The sequence below is a fragment of the Branchiostoma belcheri genome, unplaced genomic scaffold (genome assembly GCF_001625305.1).
Source record: "Branchiostoma belcheri isolate BF01 breed outbred unplaced genomic scaffold, Haploidv18h27 scaffold4, whole genome shotgun sequence".
NCBI classification, from domain to species: domain Eukaryota; kingdom Metazoa; phylum Chordata; class Leptocardii; order Amphioxiformes; family Branchiostomatidae; genus Branchiostoma; species Branchiostoma belcheri.
This window is the reverse complement of record NW_017804020.1, coordinates 744,061-764,502: the sequence shown is the minus strand read 5'-3', so window position 1 is coordinate 764,502 and position 20,442 is coordinate 744,061. Positions and strand designations below refer to the sequence as shown.

General features: G+C 39.8%; 1 protein-coding gene across 8 annotated transcripts in view; it reads left to right on the top strand.

Moving 5' to 3' along the window:
- Positions 1–20,442, top strand: part of LOC109477326 (histone-lysine N-methyltransferase 2E-like) — a 55,536-nt gene that overhangs the window by 1,020 nt on the left and 34,074 nt on the right. For 6 of the 8 annotated variants that reach the window (XM_019778509.1, XM_019778508.1, XM_019778513.1 and 3 more), the window contains 6 exons: positions 8,069–8,234; positions 9,704–9,827; positions 10,512–10,568; positions 12,289–12,509; positions 15,640–15,720; positions 18,815–18,873. In XM_019778509.1, coding sequence (XP_019634068.1) covers positions 8,167–8,234; positions 9,704–9,827; positions 10,512–10,568; positions 12,289–12,509; positions 15,640–15,720; positions 18,815–18,873 — 610 coding nt within the window. In that variant the 5' untranslated portion in view covers positions 8,069–8,166. Of the gene's footprint in view, positions 1–8,068; positions 8,235–9,139; positions 9,347–9,703; positions 9,828–10,511; positions 10,569–12,288; positions 12,510–15,639; positions 15,721–18,814; positions 18,874–20,442 lie in introns of those variants that run through there. The other 2 variants (XM_019778511.1, XM_019778514.1) reach the window with 2 other exon arrangements.

The window sequence follows — 20,442 nt, the reverse complement described above, 5'->3', positions numbered from 1 at the left end:
GAAGCCACTATCTTGATCACAACATCCTGGTCAGCAGACTGTTTGCTACCAAGTGACAGAAGATTGCTAGTTGTGATAAAGTCCCTCCGTTAGAGCACTCTGTAGGGTTCGGCATACGTAATTTTACTGTCCCGTTTGGTAGGTTAGCTATTCAGGACATAGGTTACAGTTCAATAGAACACCAACACATAAACTATTTTAGGACTGTGCAGAGTCACCCAGTGCACTGGCCAAGACCAAATGTAGACCTATTTATCAAGACAGTGACATACTCTACGCATGTCAGTTACTATATTAATGTAAGAAATGGCATCCTAGTATGCTTGATAAGAGTTTGATATGAGTTTCTGAATGGTCCCTGGTCAGTAGAAAACTTGAGAACTTTTAGGTGTACATTTTATTTTGACAAAGTCACCAAAATGTCCCTAAGTCATCCTCAGTCTAAATTTTAGTGGCCGGTGGCCATGAGGACACTGTTACTTTCATGCCTCCAGGTTGCTGGTGTGAACTTTCACACAGTTTATAGCAAAAGTTATAAAATCAATCATCCAAAAAAACTACAAGCAGGGTTTATTGTAGCAGAAGTTTATTATCAATATTACAGGTACCTCCTTAGAAGTGCAGAAAAGGGCAAATTCAAAACTATGACCATAGTAGGCGCATATTTTCCAACAAATATAAACTTCATATAACTTTTCGATACTTTTTTGTGTAGTTTCATTGTCACTTTGCATGTAAATGATGCTGTTTGTAAACCACATTGACATGTTTCACACTTTGACCTAACCAAAGGATGGCTGTAATCTGGTTTTAGAGACAAGTTTGACTTTGTCCTCCCCAACTTTGACAAGAAGTCTTGTATGTAGTATAGCCAGATTGATGTATATGACACAGCTAGTCTGATCTCTCAGGGACAGATACTAGCACTGAAAGGAATTTTGTACATGTCATGTGACTGTAATGTTGGCAACAACATTGTACTCCGGATATGTAATGTTGCTGTCTGGTTGTTGTATAAGTATAGCCCTGTTTGGCCCCTATGCTTTCACTGTTAGGGTTATTGCCAGTTATCCATATTATAATGGCAGTGTCATTCAATCATGTATTTGTGAAAGACACGTCATTGTAGTGGCATAGATAAAGATAGATTTCACAACCAGTTGTAACTTGTATCCTGTTTTGCACTTGATAAGGAAATTTCCATATTCAATAGGCAGCGCATTGTGTTAGAAGGTCACTCTTTTATCGATTTTTTCCCCTCTTCAAAACTTCATGAATAAAATACATGGCAGTGTGGAGTGGTGTTTTTTTATAAGAGGAATGACCTATCGATCATACCATGATATCTGGATGCGGGTGTGGCATGTAATGAATGCAGCACAGTAGACAATAAAATTTGGAGAGTCTCATGTTTTTTTTAAGCAGGGCAGGATATTGGAAATACATTGATTTGCTATACTTGTTTGAGGGACTGCTTGGATCCTAAATTGTCTGAAAACACATCACCATTTTTCTGTTCATTAATTTGTTCAGTTAGTAGCAAGTGCCAAACCTGTTATATTGTAAAGCTGGTTGCTACTTGTATTGAATACAAGGACAGAAGGACACACATTGAATAATTCAATGTGTGTCCTTCTGTCAGTACAAGAATGCCTTTGTTGTCTAATTTGTATTTTCAAGGATTATTCCCAAGAGACACCCACCATTCATCTCTAATCACAGCTAGAAAAGGTTCTTTTGTGAAGTATGTTTTCATACAAAGGCTGAAGCACTAGTATGCAACATTCAAGGTACAAGGACGTTGACTTCAGTAATTAACAAGTGGAGAATATCTGATACGTTATACTTGTATGCTGTTTTTTCTACAATAGAGGTCTTCCCTAATAAGTGTCTAACCAAGAGAAAAAGTAAAACTAAACAATGCACGAATGTAAACACAATGTAGTTGCATTGGTGTTAACGTTTATTTCACAACTATGTGTCTATAGCATCGCTAGATATGCATAGATGTGCATAATTTGAGAGCTTTTCTTTTTGATATCTCTAGTCTGTTACTCAGTTTCTTGACTATGAAAGATTCTATTTTCATACTCTACTCATCTAGTGGTATTGTTGATATATGATTTAACCTTCTCAAAAGTATGAGCTTGTCTCCAACTGTAATAATAATAATAATAAAAAACTAATATATTCTGGTAGGATAGTGAGGTTCGAATCATACATGACTTCTTTCACAAATAGGTCCTTGTAATTAATGTTTCAGTGGAAACTGTAATATGAAAAATAACTTCCATCACACTCATAGTGAGTGCTAACATAAACTTTTTACACGGAAGTTTCTTATGCAAAATTGTGCGTTGTACTTTATTCCTCCTTCTTTACCCTTTGGCCCCTTTGTTGCATGTGGCAAACAGGGAAAGTGCGGACTGTACCACATACAGGGGAAACAGTCTGCACCCTGCTAGTCCCACATCTGTATTCAGTTCTATCGCTCAGTTTCACTGGAACAAGATCTCTGTATAATTTGGTGGGAGCCCATTGCCTGGAAGAATTTTGGTTTTATGTGAGAATTATCAGAATACCTTTGTCAGACAGAAATATATGAAGGATATCCCTGTGTCCACCCCCGCATTGAATACATGGTGTATATATTGTGTTGGCAGATAGGCATCTCGCAGAATATTGAACAAGGGCGTTTGGAGGGCTTTTGGGATATGTAGGCCCCCCGTCGCTACTGGCGGAGTATTAAGCCTGCCAGGCGCACAAATGAGTACAGGATATGCTGCAGTGCAATTTACAGCTTATCTTCAATATTCCAGGTTGTGCTTTGCAACTTTCATGACAGCATTTTCCATGGATCACCTCAGTTATTCACATCACATCATCAGTGGAAAAATCACATCTAGCGAGGGAGTACGTCCGATAGGAGTAAATTAATGTACTATACCCATCGGGAAATGATCTTTCTGAAAAATTTGCAGCATACTCTAGCGTGATGAAGATTGCTAGAAAATGATGTTTCTCATGACAGTAGACTTTACCATGATGAAACTGAAATGCGTTGAATGCGATGTGAAATTTACCTTGATATAAGTCGCTATGACTTTCTAGGCAGTACCAACATGATTATTGGACCTGGAATGTTCCAGAAGGTACGGTTGCCTAGTGCTGTTGAATACGGGCTGCATGCATGACGTCAACCTGCAGAGACTGAACAAAGAATCTGCAGCTCCCCTTATCTGTGCACAGTTGCTCTGACAGTTCCCTGCGCAGGATGCTGGGCATTGCCTGCTAATTTTCATGCCTAGAAGACTGTTTATAGAAGCGGCTACATGTAGATACAGATATAAGAGAATGTACTGGAAGCAGGCCAGGCGGCCATGTTTGTCCCCCTTTTCCTGTTTTCGTCCGCCATATTGGATTCAGGTTTGGCGTGATTGATGGCCCCAAATACAAAGCAGCGAGGCCTCCTTAATTTTTAATGGTGTTTTGGAACCACTTTGCATTATTCATGAGTGCAGGGGATCTATATATAACGGAGACTATAGGATATACAACACAATTTTATGGCTTCTACTGAGGTAGAGAGAAAGTCAGAGCAACTTATATGGGAAAGGGTTGCCTTTAAAAAACATACTGTCGGTATCTGCAGTTTATCCAAGAACTGATGTGTGTTGAAAGAAGAATAACCTGTTTTTCATTGTTTTGAGTACTTTATTTATAGCTAGTAACATAGAATCTGCCGTGGGCCATATAGGCCAGTATCAATTTGTATATATGAATTAAAGAATGTCTCATCATGTAAAATAATGTATATATTTGTCAATGATGTTGTTTCTACTCAGCCTAATTAAGAGATAGTGTACAGTACGAGTATTGTGTTTGTGCACTTTTGTAACAATTGGGGAAAATGAGCCCGTACGTACGCCATGTTGCATTGTCTAAAACTTGAGGGAAGGGCGTTGCCATCTGTGCTGTCATGGTGGTGGTAATACGAAGCAGTTTTGTAGCCTCCACAGCATGTCAAAAACTGGGGGTCTTCAGGGTCTTTGGGATCTTTTATGTGCTATTTTCTGATTGCATGTAGACAACATAGCCGGCCTGGTTGAATTACCCCTGTTTTTTAGAACTGGGCTAATCAGAAAACAGCCGAAGACCACCAAACCCCAGTTCTATAAGCCTGCTACGGAGGCCAGTTTTGTGAGGTAGCATATGATACTGCCAACATGTGCAGTAGTTACTCTCGACTCCCCAGTCCGCATCATATCTTGATGAAGTAATAACTAGCACAAAACCATTTCAGAAGATTAGAAGGCGAGGCAAATTTGCGAAAGACTCTGGTAATGACTAAAAAGGCAGCGAAAATGTCAAGTCAATAAGCTGGCCTTTGTGTGTGTATTGGGAATACGCAAGTCACATGACCATACTTTGTTGCAGAAAAAATAGAGCAGAGTCCCAAAGCTTATCGGCCATGTTTTTCTAACTTAGCTTTTGGAATTGTTAATGCTGTTATATTGTATGGATCTTTTTATCATGTAAATGGTTTTTTGTCTGTAAAGCCATAGAATATTTCATATAAAGACTCAGTTCATACAATATTAATTTAGCCAACAGAAGCATGTTTCTATTGATTAGGTATTAGATAGGGTGCTGTAATTGTTCATTACTGTATTTGTGTACTTTAAAGGATAATGATTGATATGCTTGGCATGTCATGCTGGAAGTTTTGGGCCCTTTGAGCATTTGATACTTTATAGTTATATAAATATTCAATACCTTGTCTTGGAATTGTTGGAAATATGTGCAGTGTATTTGGAGGAATTTGTTGTATCTGTCATGAATTTAAAATACAGATGAGAAAGCTTTTGAACAGTGCATATTTTGTTGCACAGTTCTGTCAATCCTGTATTCACAAAACCTTACACAGGGCCTCCCATAATACCTGAACCTGTTCACGTAGCGGGCATGCGTTGACTAATGCATGAGAATACCTGATCACTTCGGGGCTTTTTACAAGACTCTTAAGGCACAGAGCTGTGCCTTGAAAGGGGCTATTGCTACTCAGTGTAAGATGTGGCAGGCTTTCAGGCTGCCCGGTGGTTTGCTCGGGCTCTAGGGACGAAAGGCAATTTGGTGGAGTCTTTCCAAGTGATGTGTGACTGAAAGTAGTTCCTCCAAGGCCTTCAAAGGGTTTTTAGCACAAGGCAGAAAAGTACATCCCGAATCTGAGCTTACCTTGTTCTAATAAGACATCCTAGAACATTTGTTTCTTGTCAAATTATGAAAAGCTGACAGGTCAGCCAATTTTGTAACAAATCTGCTCTAGGTTTTGTTGTGTCCAATATCAGTAGGCAGGTTTCGCTAACATCTTGTGTCGCAGGAGAAATATGATATGTATTAACTTGTCATCTTGGAGACGAAGCCAAGATTCAAGAGTAATATGCCAGATGCTTCTACGCAAAGGCCCCTTCAGTCTGGCTCTACTTGAACGCGCATGCAGCATATATGCATAATTTTTTCAGTGCTCGACATATCACCTGCATATGCAGGTTGGTGCAGATAAAATTGGAGCTGTGGTATTTCTGATATCTACCTGCACAGTTACTAAATAATATTAACGTTTTTTAAACTATTTTATGTGAACCACGTTTTCTATATTGTAGATATTCGAAGGATTATTAAATGTCATTCTGACAAAGGCAAATAAAACAAAAATATCCCAAGTTTCCTATTCAAGAAAAGTTGCCACAAACGTGAATATTGTGAAAAATTATGATAATTCATGGACAACAGCAGTTTGATAAATATTTGTCATGATTAGGATACTACTTTTCATTACTCATGAATTGAACAGAGGCAGATGAAAAGAAATTTGTTATATTTTGTTACAAGAAAACATATACATATTGGTGAAACACTTTAAACAGTCTGTGTTACAATTTGGGTCAGACCCAGGATTATATTTGTCTGGAATCTCAGACTGGAACACATTTAGGTAAATTGTCTGCACCTGACATTCCAAGTAAGGTGGGCTGTGGGGGACGCACACAACTTCCAAATTAGTAGCAACAAATTCTCCGTTTTCAGGGCTCAAAATACTACCTGCATATGCAGGTTAGTGCAGGTAAAATTGGAGCTGTGCAGGTATTTCTTGTGTCTACCTGCACTCGTCCATGTACTTGGTTTATATTTAAATGTAGAGATGTATGGAAATGTCACACGCCTTGTTCTTTAAACTCTTGCGATTTAGAATTCCCTCTTACAAAATTCCTTTGGCTTAGCTGTTGGTTATTCACAGAATAACTGTGTAAGGTGTATTCCATGAATACTGTTTGTAGACTAATGAATTGTGTAGGTTGACAACAAGAAAGCTCACCTGACTTGGTAATGCGAAGTAAACTTTTACCAGAATTTTCAACCAATCTCATCATGTCCCTTACCTGGGTACGTGTGCTGTAGATTCAATCTAAAATTCCGGCATGTAACGTTTCTTTCAGTCGGAGAACAATTAGGCTCTCAGTATGAATTGTAAAGGCCTCGACTCGCAATTTGTTTTTGATTGACATGACACTATGCAGTGCGTCAAAGTCGTTTTTACTGAACATCCTCCCCTGGTGACTGAACCCTTGAGTGGCCGAGTAGTCAATTGTGCGCGTTCCGGGATACGAGACTATTTTTGAAGCTCGGCTTATTATTGACACGCGTTCTGACGTCATGCTCACCATAGAAATGAAATGGGTATGAGTACGGGGAGCATTTGTATGCGGCTTTATGAAAAGGACCCAATTTTGTCTAATGGGCTAGGGCAAAAAAACATGGGGCCTGCAGCTGAGTATTGGGTTTGCACTCAAAATTCTAACATTTCAAATCAATGAATATGATTTAATATGTGATATAGCAATGCTGCTTTTAGCAGTGCTAGTAGGTCTTTATTTTGCATATTTATTGCGAAAGGTGAGAAATAGATTGATTTATTGCAGACTGAAAGATGATATAAAAATATGAACCCCATTTCGTTATTTGCATTGCCGAGGCCATTATGCATTTAGTTAATCTCCTGTTTGAAGTAAAGATCGATGACTAGCCGTTCGATTTGAATACAGAGTCCAACATTGACTTGTCAATAGAGATGAATCGTCAATTGTTTCACCTGTCCCCCCAGTGAAAATGCACTTGTAACTGTGGCACAATTGCTTGCATAAAATGTAAAGGTTGCTACAGAAGAGGAGATGGTTGCTATTATGCAGGGAGCTATACTTCACGGGGGCCCACAAAAGGTAGTTCTTTTGTGTGCCTGGATTTTTTGGCCTTGCCAGCTTTTACCAGAACTGAGATACAGCTGCTATATTCCTCTGTGGTACAGGGTCAGGCATGGAAATTACAAAGATCCATCAAATCAGGTGTCACCGTGTATGATAAAGCTGATGGAGAATAAATCAAAAATGTTACCATACTCGTAGGTCATGAGGCAGCATTTTTATTACGCGCTCTCCTCTAACTTTGATCTATTACGTTTCCGTGTTATAATGTAAAGGTTATCACAAAGAATTAATCATGCACCGAAACCTGCCAGTAATGGCCTGTGTACAGAATATGTTCCTGTTCTGATATAAAGAGAAACAAACTACTCAGAACTGAAGATATATGACAACTACCAGATAATATTAGCAATTAGGTTTTAAAAGGAAACTTGCAAACACCAGAAAATTATTTTACAAAAATCATAATCATACTGGAACAGCTGCAGTTTAGTTTTTATTTTAGGTACCATGATTGGAATCCCTTCAATATTTATACACTAAAAATGACAGACAAAATTTGTTCATTAGTTCAATTTATGTTTATCAACCTTAACCTTTGGCTTACATAGAATGTATTTGCAAGTAGGGTACCAAAGTATAGCTTGATCTACTTGCAAGGTTTGTAGTGTGCTGTAGTTTCATGCATCTAGATGAGAATCAATGAAAAAGCACACATATTTTTCTCCAAACATCATGTTTAAGAACTACGAGTTAATAACCAGGAAAGTTGGGAAGTAAGTTCATGGCGGTACTCTTATTATTTTCAGGTGGCAGCATACCTACCCGCGGCCATGGTGGCTGTGGCTAGGAAGAAGTGTACCCGTATTTCCCCACATCGATTACGCCGGCTTGTAATGCGGACGACATGAACACACCATTGGAGGGGGTTGCTCCGACCAACGGTACCAAGGATAGCATGGCCGCCGGATCAGAGTAAGTCTCACACAGTACATACCTCGTGTTGGAACTTGGGATGAAAATCTTTTGGGTACTCAACTTTGATGGCCTGTAGTAGACTGTACCAGTTCAAAGTGTCTAGTGATCTTATAAAATGTTGTTCAGTTGAAATAGGTTTGTTGAGTGTAACTGGCAAAAAGGTGGAAATTGTCATCTCAAAAATATAGTGGAGAATGAAATGAAAACTTGCAAATTGTCTCAGCTATGGAATAAAAACTGTGTTTGTTGTTTTCTGGTGTTGCACCGCCAAAAGCAACACACATCAGACATTGACTAGCGGCTAGCTTTATGCCAGTTGGGTTCTGAGAAATTGTTATTCCCTTCATGTAAGCGGCTTGATCTGTGCTGTAATGTTTGCCACTGGAGCTGAAAATGAAGGCACATCCCCCTTCTTAGTGTCTGGGATTTGTGACCCTCCGGTTGACCTCGAACGCCGATTTCTACCCAGATCCGCGGATCTCCCAGCAGCCAGCGAATCCCCGATGAATTGAAAGATAGCTCCAGGAACCCTTACCTTGATTTGGAGGTCTCTAGCTATTTCATTTCCATTCATTACCCCAAAGACTGAGCACCACTCGCCCCTGGGGGAAAAAACAAACTCAAATGTCAGCCACAAATATCCCGACCTCTGGCATCTGGGGGTGTGGCGGTCTCCTGGCAGCCTTTGTTGATATGCAAAATGCGTTTTGGTCACGAGACAATGATTCAGCCTGCAGGCTGAAAGGGAACAGGGAAGGGATTTGGGTCATATCCCAGGTGATACTGGCCTGCCCTCCCTGTGTACCCAGTGTTTCCGTAGCAGTTCCTGGGGTAGGAATCCCCCTCAAGTCATGGCGGAAGTAGAAACTTGGGAGGTAGTTGGATCCAGGCCCAATTAAAGAGGAAGGCCCCTGTATTGGTCGGCTGCCGTGTTGTTGTGTTAGTGACAAACCTCTGGTTGTCAGCGCAAGTCATTGACACGCCCTTCCTTAGTAAATCCCGCCAGACATTCCAGTCAGGAGCCCATTATTGGGATTGGCATTATTCTAACAGATTTCTCGACAGGTCATGTATTCTAAAAGGGGCTTTCGGTAACTAGTGTGGCAAAGGTGGGATATTTTTAATGGCTTTCCCTTTGTGAGGATTTGATTGGATTTTTAATCCTCTGGAACGTGTGTGCCTGGCATTCCTAGATACCACAGTTAATGTTATACTGTAAAGCGGGTTTGTCGCTGATTCAACTCATGGAAGTGATTCAGTTTTTCCAATGTGCATATAAGCGAGGGACTGTATTTTAGTGTTACATACCATAAGTAGGAAAGCAGCATATTTGACTTGTAATTCAAAACACCTGAGAGGTTTTAATTTCTGTTTCGAGTTTGTGAGTCCAGACTGGGTCGGTTACAGTTTAGACTGGTTGGGTGATGTTTTACTGACTGGGAGTATTTATTTATCTCTCTACACAGCCCAGAGTCTGTGGAAGCTCCCGTCGCACCAGGTGATTCCAACTCCTGTCAGCAGACCAGCAACCAAACCACCACCACAGCCTCCAACACAGCCCACCACAGCTACTTGGGTCTTCCCTACCAGGTACGTGCTTCGACCAGAAAACCGAGGAAGCTCTTCCCAAACGTTAGCCGTGACTGGCAGCAGTTATCTTTGTCTGTGCCATACGTATTTGTTTTGAACCTTGAAAGTTCAACAGGAGCACATCTGGAAAGAGTAAGCCGGCAACGTGTGTATCGGGGTCATCGTACCCTTAACTTTTAAAGCCTGTCAGAGGTCAGTTGGAATTTGAATTGCAAAGTGTGAAAAAAATGTACCGGAGTCAAAGCACATCAGACAAAAATGTTTATTTCATGCAGATGTCAAAAGAGAGTCACAATGAATATACATGTCTGTGGATGTGAATTATTGCATAGAGAAGCTATGTTGATGTGTGGTAGTATAACATAGATTTGCAGAAAATTTGTTCAAGACACGACAAGCATTTTGTGTGCAGTCTTGCTATACAGCAAGTTGTGTTACCATGTCTTTGAAATAAGATCGAACTTAGCTTGCTTGAAAACTCAGTCAAGGTGTGTCTGTTTGTATCATGACATGTACCTGACATTCACCACTGACTCTGGGATGCTTCCTCGGGGGCTTCAATGCAAAGTCAAAACGGTGACATATAATATCAAACTGCCTTGAAATTGTACCTGTTTGCATGGCTGTGAACCATTGATGTATGAACCAAATTTTTTAATCGCAATCTGCTTGTTTTTGGCACAGCGGAAGTTGGGAGCTAGCAGACACGTTGGACGCGACGACTTGGATATCTCATTAGGGGTACTAACCAAAGCTGTTTAGCTTTCATTCTGCTTGGAATGTCTCCCCCGTATCACTTGTGTATGCCTTGGATAACCTCTTGCACCACTCATAGTTTTAACACACATGGATGTTGTTGACGTGCCTGTGTATAAACTGCCCTCTGTGGAAGCCTGGGATGCGTTTTTGACTAAAATGTGGGAAGTTTGCAACTGTGGCCCTGTTTACACACACTTCCATGATGCTTCAATGAATATGGCTAAATGTGAACAAACCATTTGGCACCATCCAAGGGTTAGAAAATAAAAATCTGTATGTTCAAATCACAGCTGTATTTTGAATCTCCGAATATACTACTAACAAAAAATTTTGTGATGTACCATGACAGAAGTTTTGAATAGCCAAATCTTTAATTTCAAAACATGTTAAATTTGTGCGTGTTCATCAAGCATCAATTTGGATAGAGTCTGTAGCAGGGCGTGAAACAAAAAAAGCCTGGTCCATGCTATTTGTATAACCATCAAAGGGACTAGATAAACTGGCATTGATTATGCTTTAACAATGACTCGTAACTCATAATTTTGCAGGCAGAATTATTGGCACAGTGGCAGCGTATTGTTTGTTTTGAGCATTGCATGGTCCAAGGTTTTGCTGAAATTGTTGTGTGATCTTTGTTGGTAAGCCCAATATGGTGACTGATACAAGTGACTGTTTTTTTTTCCCTTCAGTTGTTTTGAAGCTAACCATGCACTAAAAACTCATTCCTGATACCAGCAGCAGTGAAATCTAAAAATAGCTTCCTATTTACCATCGCAAAGAAGGTTATGTTTTTTGTGTAGGCTCTTTGTGTATATGTGTGTTTATACAGTACTGTATGTGTTATCACTTGGCATGATAACTCTAAGCTATGGGTGGATTGTCATGAAACTTGGTGGGTCTTGATGAGATTAAATTTTGGGCCCCCTGGTGGTTTCAAATGGTACAGCAGCAGATGTAATTTAGAGGGAGAGGAACATTGGCAGAGATTTATTATGTATGTGAAGACCTAATTTGCATAATTGATCGAAAATTACTATAATTTTGTATTGCCGCATTTAGAAACTGTGAAGCCGAACATCCAAACATAACTTAAATCAGGACCTCATTTAGATAATTAATGAAGAAATAATCAACTAGAAACATTTTGATATTCGGCTCTCATATAGGCTCACATCTTTTGGCAAAGGTATGAGGTCGTGGAACTCGTGTGTTTCAAAGTGCTTCAGCTTCTCAGTGGAGGCTGTCATAAATTTCTATAACCAGTTATTATTATGGTATTGTGGGCAAAGAATTCTGTGAATGAAATCGAAGCACACTGATAAAAGATACTGCTGCTGCTGGTGTCCAAGAATGCATTTGCTTTTACTTTAATCAGCGTCTTTGGGGTTAAGGCCAAGAAACTGACGTTGCCGTGAAAGCAGATAACAAGCCGCAAAGGTCACAGTTCCTGAGATCGCGATGTCTAAGAAATTGCCCCTTTCTATTACACCTAGAGTGCTGTCAAAGTTGACACTGTATCTTGCCTTTTTATCTTCCTCACAATTTTATGGATGGCAGCCAGTACTGTGTGATAAAAATAATATTTAAAAAAATCCCCTATCTGACAGCAAAATGATTCCAGGAGCTGTGACTTTACAGGCAGCGTTCTTAGATAGACGGATCTTGACTAACGCGTTTGTTGTGTTGTCCGGTTTTTTTCCAGGATCACAACTACGGTGCCCCTCCGCCCCCCTCCCCACCCCCCTCTCCACAAGCCATCACGAGGATCAACGGGGTAGTGGATGAGAACTCTTCCAACACCAACCTCTCGTCCACGGTCACTGCCGACGAGGACACCTGCGCGGACGACGACGCCGGCATCACGCGGTGCATCTGCAACTTCGACCACGATGACGGCTACATGATCTGTTGTGACAAGTGCAGGTAAGATTCGCTTTTTATGTTTACCGAAGTATATTGTTTTTGCTCAGTTTCTTCTTCTCCAAACGGTGACCTATGACCTGGCCAGTGACCTGATTTGTTGACGTCTCTCACCATGGTAACTGGTGTTGGGTTACATAATGTTGCAGTTTTACAGCAGGAGGGATTTAGACTCTTGTCTGACCATATATATGAATGTGTTTGAATTAACAGAGCAGACCATATGCGAAGGTAAACATTATGCATTTGCTTTGCAAATGTTACCTTTCTAGTCTTTCTTCATTTTACCAGTAAGTTGAAAAAACTTACTGGTAAGCCGCCGCCATGTCTTGTAATAAATGTTGGAATATAAAAAAGATATTCCTTCTTTAGTCAAAAAGGAAATCGCCACTCCCCAAAAAGAAAATCTGAATTTTGTTGACAACCCTATCCCTACTGATGGAATGACTTTGAATGCCCTCGGTGAAGAAAAGGCAAAAGTGAATGGCAAAATATCGTTGTCCAAACACCTGTAAAGGTCTCCTATTCAACCTCATTCCTGCCGACCTTTCTGCTAATCTCGTGGATAACGTAGCAAAGAATCCCCCCGTCAATAGAGGAAGTGCTTGGGGTTGTGCCTGGAGACAGTAACGGAAGACGGTTACCTTTAATGTATACTACTCGAGATGGGGATGACATCACCTCCCAGCAGCGTGATTGGTCGGGCCGTGTTTTCGGTTAGAAGTTCAAACAATAAATACCGGGGATAGTGCCAGCAGCTAAAGAAGATCCAGGTGTGGGCTTACTTAATTAGGCTTTGTGGTATGGCCTTATGGAACATTGGAATAATTGAGCTGACACATGGCATTTTCTAAGTAGCATTTGTAGCCCTAGGCTTTAAAAATCTGACACTCTAGCTGTGTACCTCAGAATATACTACATATTATATCATGTCAGCATACTGCAACATGTTGGCATATTCATAAGCTGCTATAAATATTTCTTGCTACAAAAGCATGTGGAATTTTACAAATAACTCACAAGCTCCATTAAAGATACAGGAGAGGTTTTACCGTTCATAACCATTAATGTTCCTTTTGCAAGGAGTTATTAATATTAGACAGTGCAGGCACATATGATTTCTACCTATGAACTGTTTTAGTGTGATCCATACATCCAAAATTCTGAGTGGTGTAGGTGAAATTTTTGTCTGATAATTTTCAGTGTTAACTACACCAGTGCAGGTAAAAGTATTCCAGGCCTTACCAATGTACAAAATAACCTCATAGTTATTCACTGGCACGGAACTTATTAGTAGACTATAATGTACGATCACATGAAATGAGTGATTTTCTTTCTACATGTTTGTGTAAATGTAATAAAAATGATATGTGGGCGTTACAGCAGTTATGTAACCTTGGATATTTGTGTAATAACTTAGACTCTGTCAAATTACTTCGTTGGACCTTTTCTGGCAAGTGAGCTCTAGGACTATATTAGCAGCATCTGTCCAGAAGTTGTATCGTGATAAACTTTGAGTGCAATTACTTGGAGTATTTGCGAACATGTCCATCTTCTGGCTGCTTGCATAACCCTGAATCGGTGCCAGAAAGCTGGGGCGTCCTGGCAAGGTGGAGGGAGAATGTTTTCAGGCTGGAAAACTTACCTTGTGCTTTGAGTTACACCAGATTTGATATGGTCCTGGTTGTCCTTGAATCTGACACCCCGTATACAAGAGTTGCAGGCCTGGATTGCAGGGCCACAATTGCCAAGTACCCATTAACAACCTTTGTATAAATCCCATCACACACACACACACAGCTGACAATGGCCTCCCAACCACTTCCAACCTTCCCCCAACTACTGTATGGTTGGGAGTAGGTTGGGAGCAAGTTGGGTATGGTTGATAAACAGTCTGCGAAGTTAGCTACTCGTTTAGAAAGGTTTAAATATTTGTGAGCCTACTGTAGGTCTGAATAGGTTGTGAAACAGTTGGGGATTGGTTGGGAGTAAGTCTGCAGTGGTTGTGGCATGGTTGGGAGCCAAATTTTAACAATGTTCTTTGTGCATGATCCATCTGGCACATCCACAAACCAAAGGGGGAACCTGGGGTTGTCTAATTTTGATAAACGTTGTCTGAAAAGTACACATTCTTGTTGGCTATCTTGTATCCATGCATTTTTTAAAACTTCTTCATTTCTTCTTACGTGGCAGTTTCTTCTGCGATAATGTCTCAAGTTTCCATGGTGTTGCTATTATTGAAATCTGTTCAGACTAATATTGAAACTGCTGGCTCTCTGCTATAAATTAAGCTCCATGTAGCAGTGACAATCTAGCAGCGGCGATATTGCATTGTGGCACCACAAGCTCTTGTGATGGAAGTCCAGGCTCTATCTCACTCAGGATCCAGTTACTGTTTATTACTCACTTGCAGCCATGTCCACAGTCAATCTAGTCAATCTGTTATAGGAGTGCTCCTTCCACAAGAATAGCAATGGGTATTACTGCTATGTCCAGGGTTCAAAATACTTTTCTTCTGTAACATTCTGTAAAATTACCTGCACCAGACAAATTTTACCTGCACAGCTCAGAATTTAGGAAGTATGGGTCACGCTGAAAACTTTCCAGAAAATATTATTTGGTAAGATGAATGTAGCAAATAAAAATCCACAGACAGCTACATGTATATGTATAGGCTTAGTACATGGCCCAGTGCAGGTTAAAAGCACAGGTAGACATCAGAAATACATGCACAGCTCCACTGCACTGTCCTGTATATGCAGATGGTATTTTGAGCCCAGTATTATGTCATATATTTCCTTACATGTCAGACATCTTGAAAACAAAGAATCAGATTTAAGAGGATGGAGATGAAAAGATTGGCTATAATTCTTAGACATTTCCTGAAATATTGCCAAATGGTATCTCAAAAATTTTGCAATTCGTGCCAAATAACATCAAATATTTGGTTCAATTGTTCAGTCATACAGTTTATTTCAAAAGGTTATCCGAGATATGTTATGAGTGTATTTACTGATGTGAAACAATGTGATAGTGTAAGACATGTATTAAGAGAAGCCCCCATGTAGGCCTTTCTGTGCAGATTGCTGTTGTGTCCTCCTGGTTTAATGTGCCCTTTCTTGTTCCCCACCAGTGTCTGGCAGCACATTGACTGTATGGGCATCAGCAGGGACAGAATCCCAGAGACCTACCTCTGTGAACGGTGTGAACCAAGGTAGGATGAGAACATCTTCAAATCATTTTTTATAGACATTTTACAAACATTTTGTGGCAGATTTGCTATACTTAAGCAATGTCCAAGCAAAATAATGTTGAAATTTGCGCCCTGAATTTTGTTTGATTCTCATATTCGGTGCAAACCAAGGTAGGATGAAACACCTTCAAATAATTTTTTATAGTCATTTTACAAACATTATGTGGCAGATTTACTATAGTCAATCAATGTCCAAGCAAAATGATGTTGAAATTTGCGTTGTGAATTTAGTTTGATTCTCATATTCGGTGCAAACCAAGGTAGGATGAAACACCTTCAAATTATTTTTAATAGACATTTTACAAACATTCTGTGGCAGATATGCTATAGAGTCCATTCCACGTCACCGAGTGGTTTTTTTCTCCATGTTTCTAATACGTTTGAATTATTTAGAAGAAAAGAATGCCCCAGTAACAAAGTTCTAAATTTTTCAAAAATTTGAAAATGAAAATTTGAATATATTTGAATTCATTTATATATTTCTGAAACATTTTGAATGTGACTGTACAAAGATATCTTTCTTTAGAATAAATTTGAACTACCCATGTGTTCTTTCACAATTCGAAATATTTAGAACTATTTCAAACAAATAACCAAATGGTAGATGTGGGTAATTGCCCCCATAAAAGTAGGTGCTAATCCTACTCTTCTGTCTTCCTCTGTATATTTTTAGATTTCACTGCTGGACACTAGTGGCTCTTTTGTTGTAAGGCATCAATGCCTGACACCCAGGCAGTCTGCCCTGTACTTCACAGGGATGTGTGAATTACTTCCTTCCCATCCCATTGACCTATTTACAAAATGTTAGAAATAATTCGAAATAATGGTAAAAAATGGTAGAGTGCTGTTAGAAATATTTAGAAACTATTGGAAATGTCATAATCCACATCAGGAATATTTCAAACGTTTTAGAAAACCAGGGAATTATTTAGAATATTGACAAGATGTTCAAAATATTTCCAAATTATGAAATTTCTTAGACAAACATTTACAAAGAATTCAAAACATTTCTAAATAATGACAATAACAACCCACTCGGTGACGCGGAATTGACTCTACTTAATCAATGTTCAAGCAAAATGGTGAAATTTGCGTCCTGAATTTGGTTTGATTTTTGTATTCTTGAATATGTATGTGCCTATGTATGCACTATCTATTTCATGTTATATTAGTAGTATAAAGGTTCAAGTAAATTTCTGACATCATTGAAGTTTCCGGCACTTGAAGAGAAAGCCAGGCTTTTATTATGGTTGAAGTTCTAATGTAATTTGACCTTGAAAAGCAAAGCATTTGTGCTTTGAAAGTCCTTCAAAAGATACTGTAACAGGACATCCCTTTGAACATAATGATCAGGAATATGCTTTGAATTTTCTGTATATTTAATTAGTCTCATTCACAAACACAAACCCAAATAGAAATTAACGTCAATCTACAAAATCTGTGTAGGTGTACAAAATAGATACATTGTATTCTAAGGTTAACCCAAAATGAGCTGAACCAAGCTAACATTAGGCAATGCCCGCAGTCTTTTTTTTGTAATTCCAGGCAGGTGATTTGACTGCCTCTGAACCTATGTGGCACAGAGCCAAGAGAGAAGCACTGCCAGTCCAATCTGTCCCTTTAGGCATATTCTAAAGGCAACACATATAGAATTCACGATGCATAGAACTAGCACAAAATTGGTCTTGGAAAAAAAAAAAGAAACAAGCCACCCTTTTATCGCATTGTAATTCTGACTGCATGCATTAATGTTGAAATTTTAAATCGAGAAGCGTAAATTGAAGTCGCACCTTCCAATCGTTGGGTGTGTTATTTGGGAAGATGGTTTTGTAATTGTAATTGGGTTGCTGCATGCAGGGCCGCTATTCGGAGAAGCCACCTGTTGTTTAAGGTAATTTCTACCAATGATCTCCGGTGAATCAAAGCTTCCGTCTGTGGAATATTAAATCCGCGGAATATGCTGATGTGTGCACATGATGTGGGGCTCTGCCGAGGCATCATCCTATCTTGTGTAATCGGATGAAAATTTTTACGACGGAAAACGTGGATGACAAATACCAGTTTGCATCTAATCCAGCTTCCGATATCGGGCCTCCTGCCACGGGCAGTTTTAGCACGGAACGCTGGCCACATTTTTTTGTACTGGATCTTGATGCTTCATTAACGCACCCTCTTTATTGGGAATCCCTCCTTTTCAAAATGAAATCTGACAAATGGTATTGTGGCCATGGTCGAAGCTCAGCCGAAGGGGCGGCAACGTTGTGTCAAATACCGAAAGCCGGTCGGAAGGAAGGACAAAAAGCTCGCTGATGTAATACTCTGCACTAAAATGATTATATTGGCACAGCTCCAAATATTGGGGTGAGCCCGAGATGCACCATTTTTCTTCCCCTCACAAAATGTTCCACTTGGGAGAGGAGGCACATGCCCGACGGAGCGCACATAAATTGCGAAAAAAATTGATACAGGGCCCAGGGAAGGCACGCCGTGTGACACACTGAATCGCGAGGACGACTCAATTTACCGCCCAACAAAATATTCCCCGGGATTAGCGCCGAACCGTTGAAACTGTCCCCCCAAAGAAGAACCATAATGAGGTCACGTTTGCTGTAGGAGGAACAAGCCCTGCTTTCCTGAATATAGCTCTAATTGGAATGACCTCATACATTAGTGATGCAGCCTATTCCCAGGACTTCAATCTGTCGATCAGACGTAGGACCCAACACTGTATTATTAACTGTCCGCTGGCATACCATCTGGATAGGCTGCCTTGCGATTGGATTTTTGCCACTTGTGACAGCATTAGCACCTGAAAAGCCTGGGAGGAGAGGGGGTGAAAAAAGCAGGCAGGCCACATGAAAAAGGGGAGGCAAACCCTGCTCTGATGGTGCAGCTGTGGCCGGAATGGTAAAGGTTTAGGCTAGATGGGTCGGCAGGAGAGGAGAGCGCCGTCATTCCTCTTCAGGCCCTCTCCTTGGAAGCAACAGCCATTATCTCAGATGGCGGGGGTCTGTGGTAGCCGCTCAATAACCAACGTGTTGTGGTCCCACTACAGGGAGGTGGACAGGCAGAGAGCCGTGGAGATACAGACCAGGAAGAGGATTGAAATGACAGGTGAGTCTTCTACACATCTTTCCAATCTTGCCTACATGTCTTCGTCTATTAAAACACGTCTGTAATGCTTACCTGTATTTTTCTTCATCCAAATCTTGGAGTGTTGCCGGCACAGATTTATTTATAGAAATTGTAATAATTGTTCCCAGAAGGGTTGTGTGTGTTCGTAGTGGTCTGTAAACAGTAGGATTTTTTATTGTGTGAAAGTTTGTGTAGAAAATGGCAGGTGAGAGGTGGTACAGGGATGTGGTATGTTAGTCTTGTAGATTGAAGGTTAGATTGGCTTGGTCGTGTTTCCCCCGGTGACAGAGGTTAAAACGTGAAGGGAAGCATGTCAGTAAGGTGACTGGCTGATGTGGATGTCAGCGGCAGCCATGATTAGTTTCCGTCATTCCCAGGCCCAATAACATGCTTCTGCATCTGTCAGTTCCCTGTGATAGATATGAATTCCTTTTGGAAATTCTAGATACTATAAAATTCCCCAGATGTTTTTATGTAGCTGAAATACACACTGGTTTCACTCTGCCTCTAGATACATCTGAATATTATTCTTAGCATTTTCAGATAGCAAATAATTTTCTACAATTCATGCCTCTTTGAAACATGATGTGATAGGTACGAATTCTTTTTGAAGATTCTTAATACTGTAAAATTCCCTAGATATTGAGTTTTCTCAAGCAAATAGCTTTCATTCTGCTGTCTGAATGATATTATTTGTAGCAATTTCAGATATCAAATAATTTTTCTACAATTCATGCCTCTTTTGAAACATGATGTGATAGATATTAAGTTTTTTCCAGCAAACAGGTTTTAGTCTGCCGCCTGAATGATATTATTCATAGCAGCTTCAGATATCATATTATCAAATAATTTTCTACAATTCATCTTTATTTGAAACATGAGAGATTTTTACTGGAAAACAAGGAAAGCTTGCTTTGACATTTTTTTAAGGTGATTGTCAGATCAAGTCAGACTGTGTAACCTTGTCAGAAATCAGTCTGTGGAATTTCATGGTAAGACAGGGAAACACTATCTGTTATGGAGAAGGGCAGCCTGGTTCCCATTTGTAGCCAGGCTACCATAATTGGTATTGACAGTAAAGGAGGGCCATTCCAACTGTCTGTATCTTTGTTGTGATATTCCAGTCCACCTAACCCACTGTGTGCTATCCTTGTAACATATAACCACATTTTAAACACATAAATACACTATGAGCTCTCTATAATTAGCAGTGCTAAAATCATTACAGATGAAATAAAAAAGAAAGCAATAATATTGCCTATAGAGTCGATTCCGCGTCACCGAGTGGGTTTTTTCTCCATGTTTCTAATACGTTTGAATTATTTAGAAGAAAAGAATACCCTAGTAACAAAAGTTCTAAATTTTTCAAAAATTTGAAAATGAAAATTTGAATATATTTGAATTCATTTATATATTTCTGAAACATTTTGAAAGTGACTGTACAAAGATCTCTTTATTTAGAATAAATTTGAACTACCCATTTGTTTCTTTCACTATTCGAAATATTTAGAACTATTTCAAAACAAATGAAAAATGGTAGATGTGGGT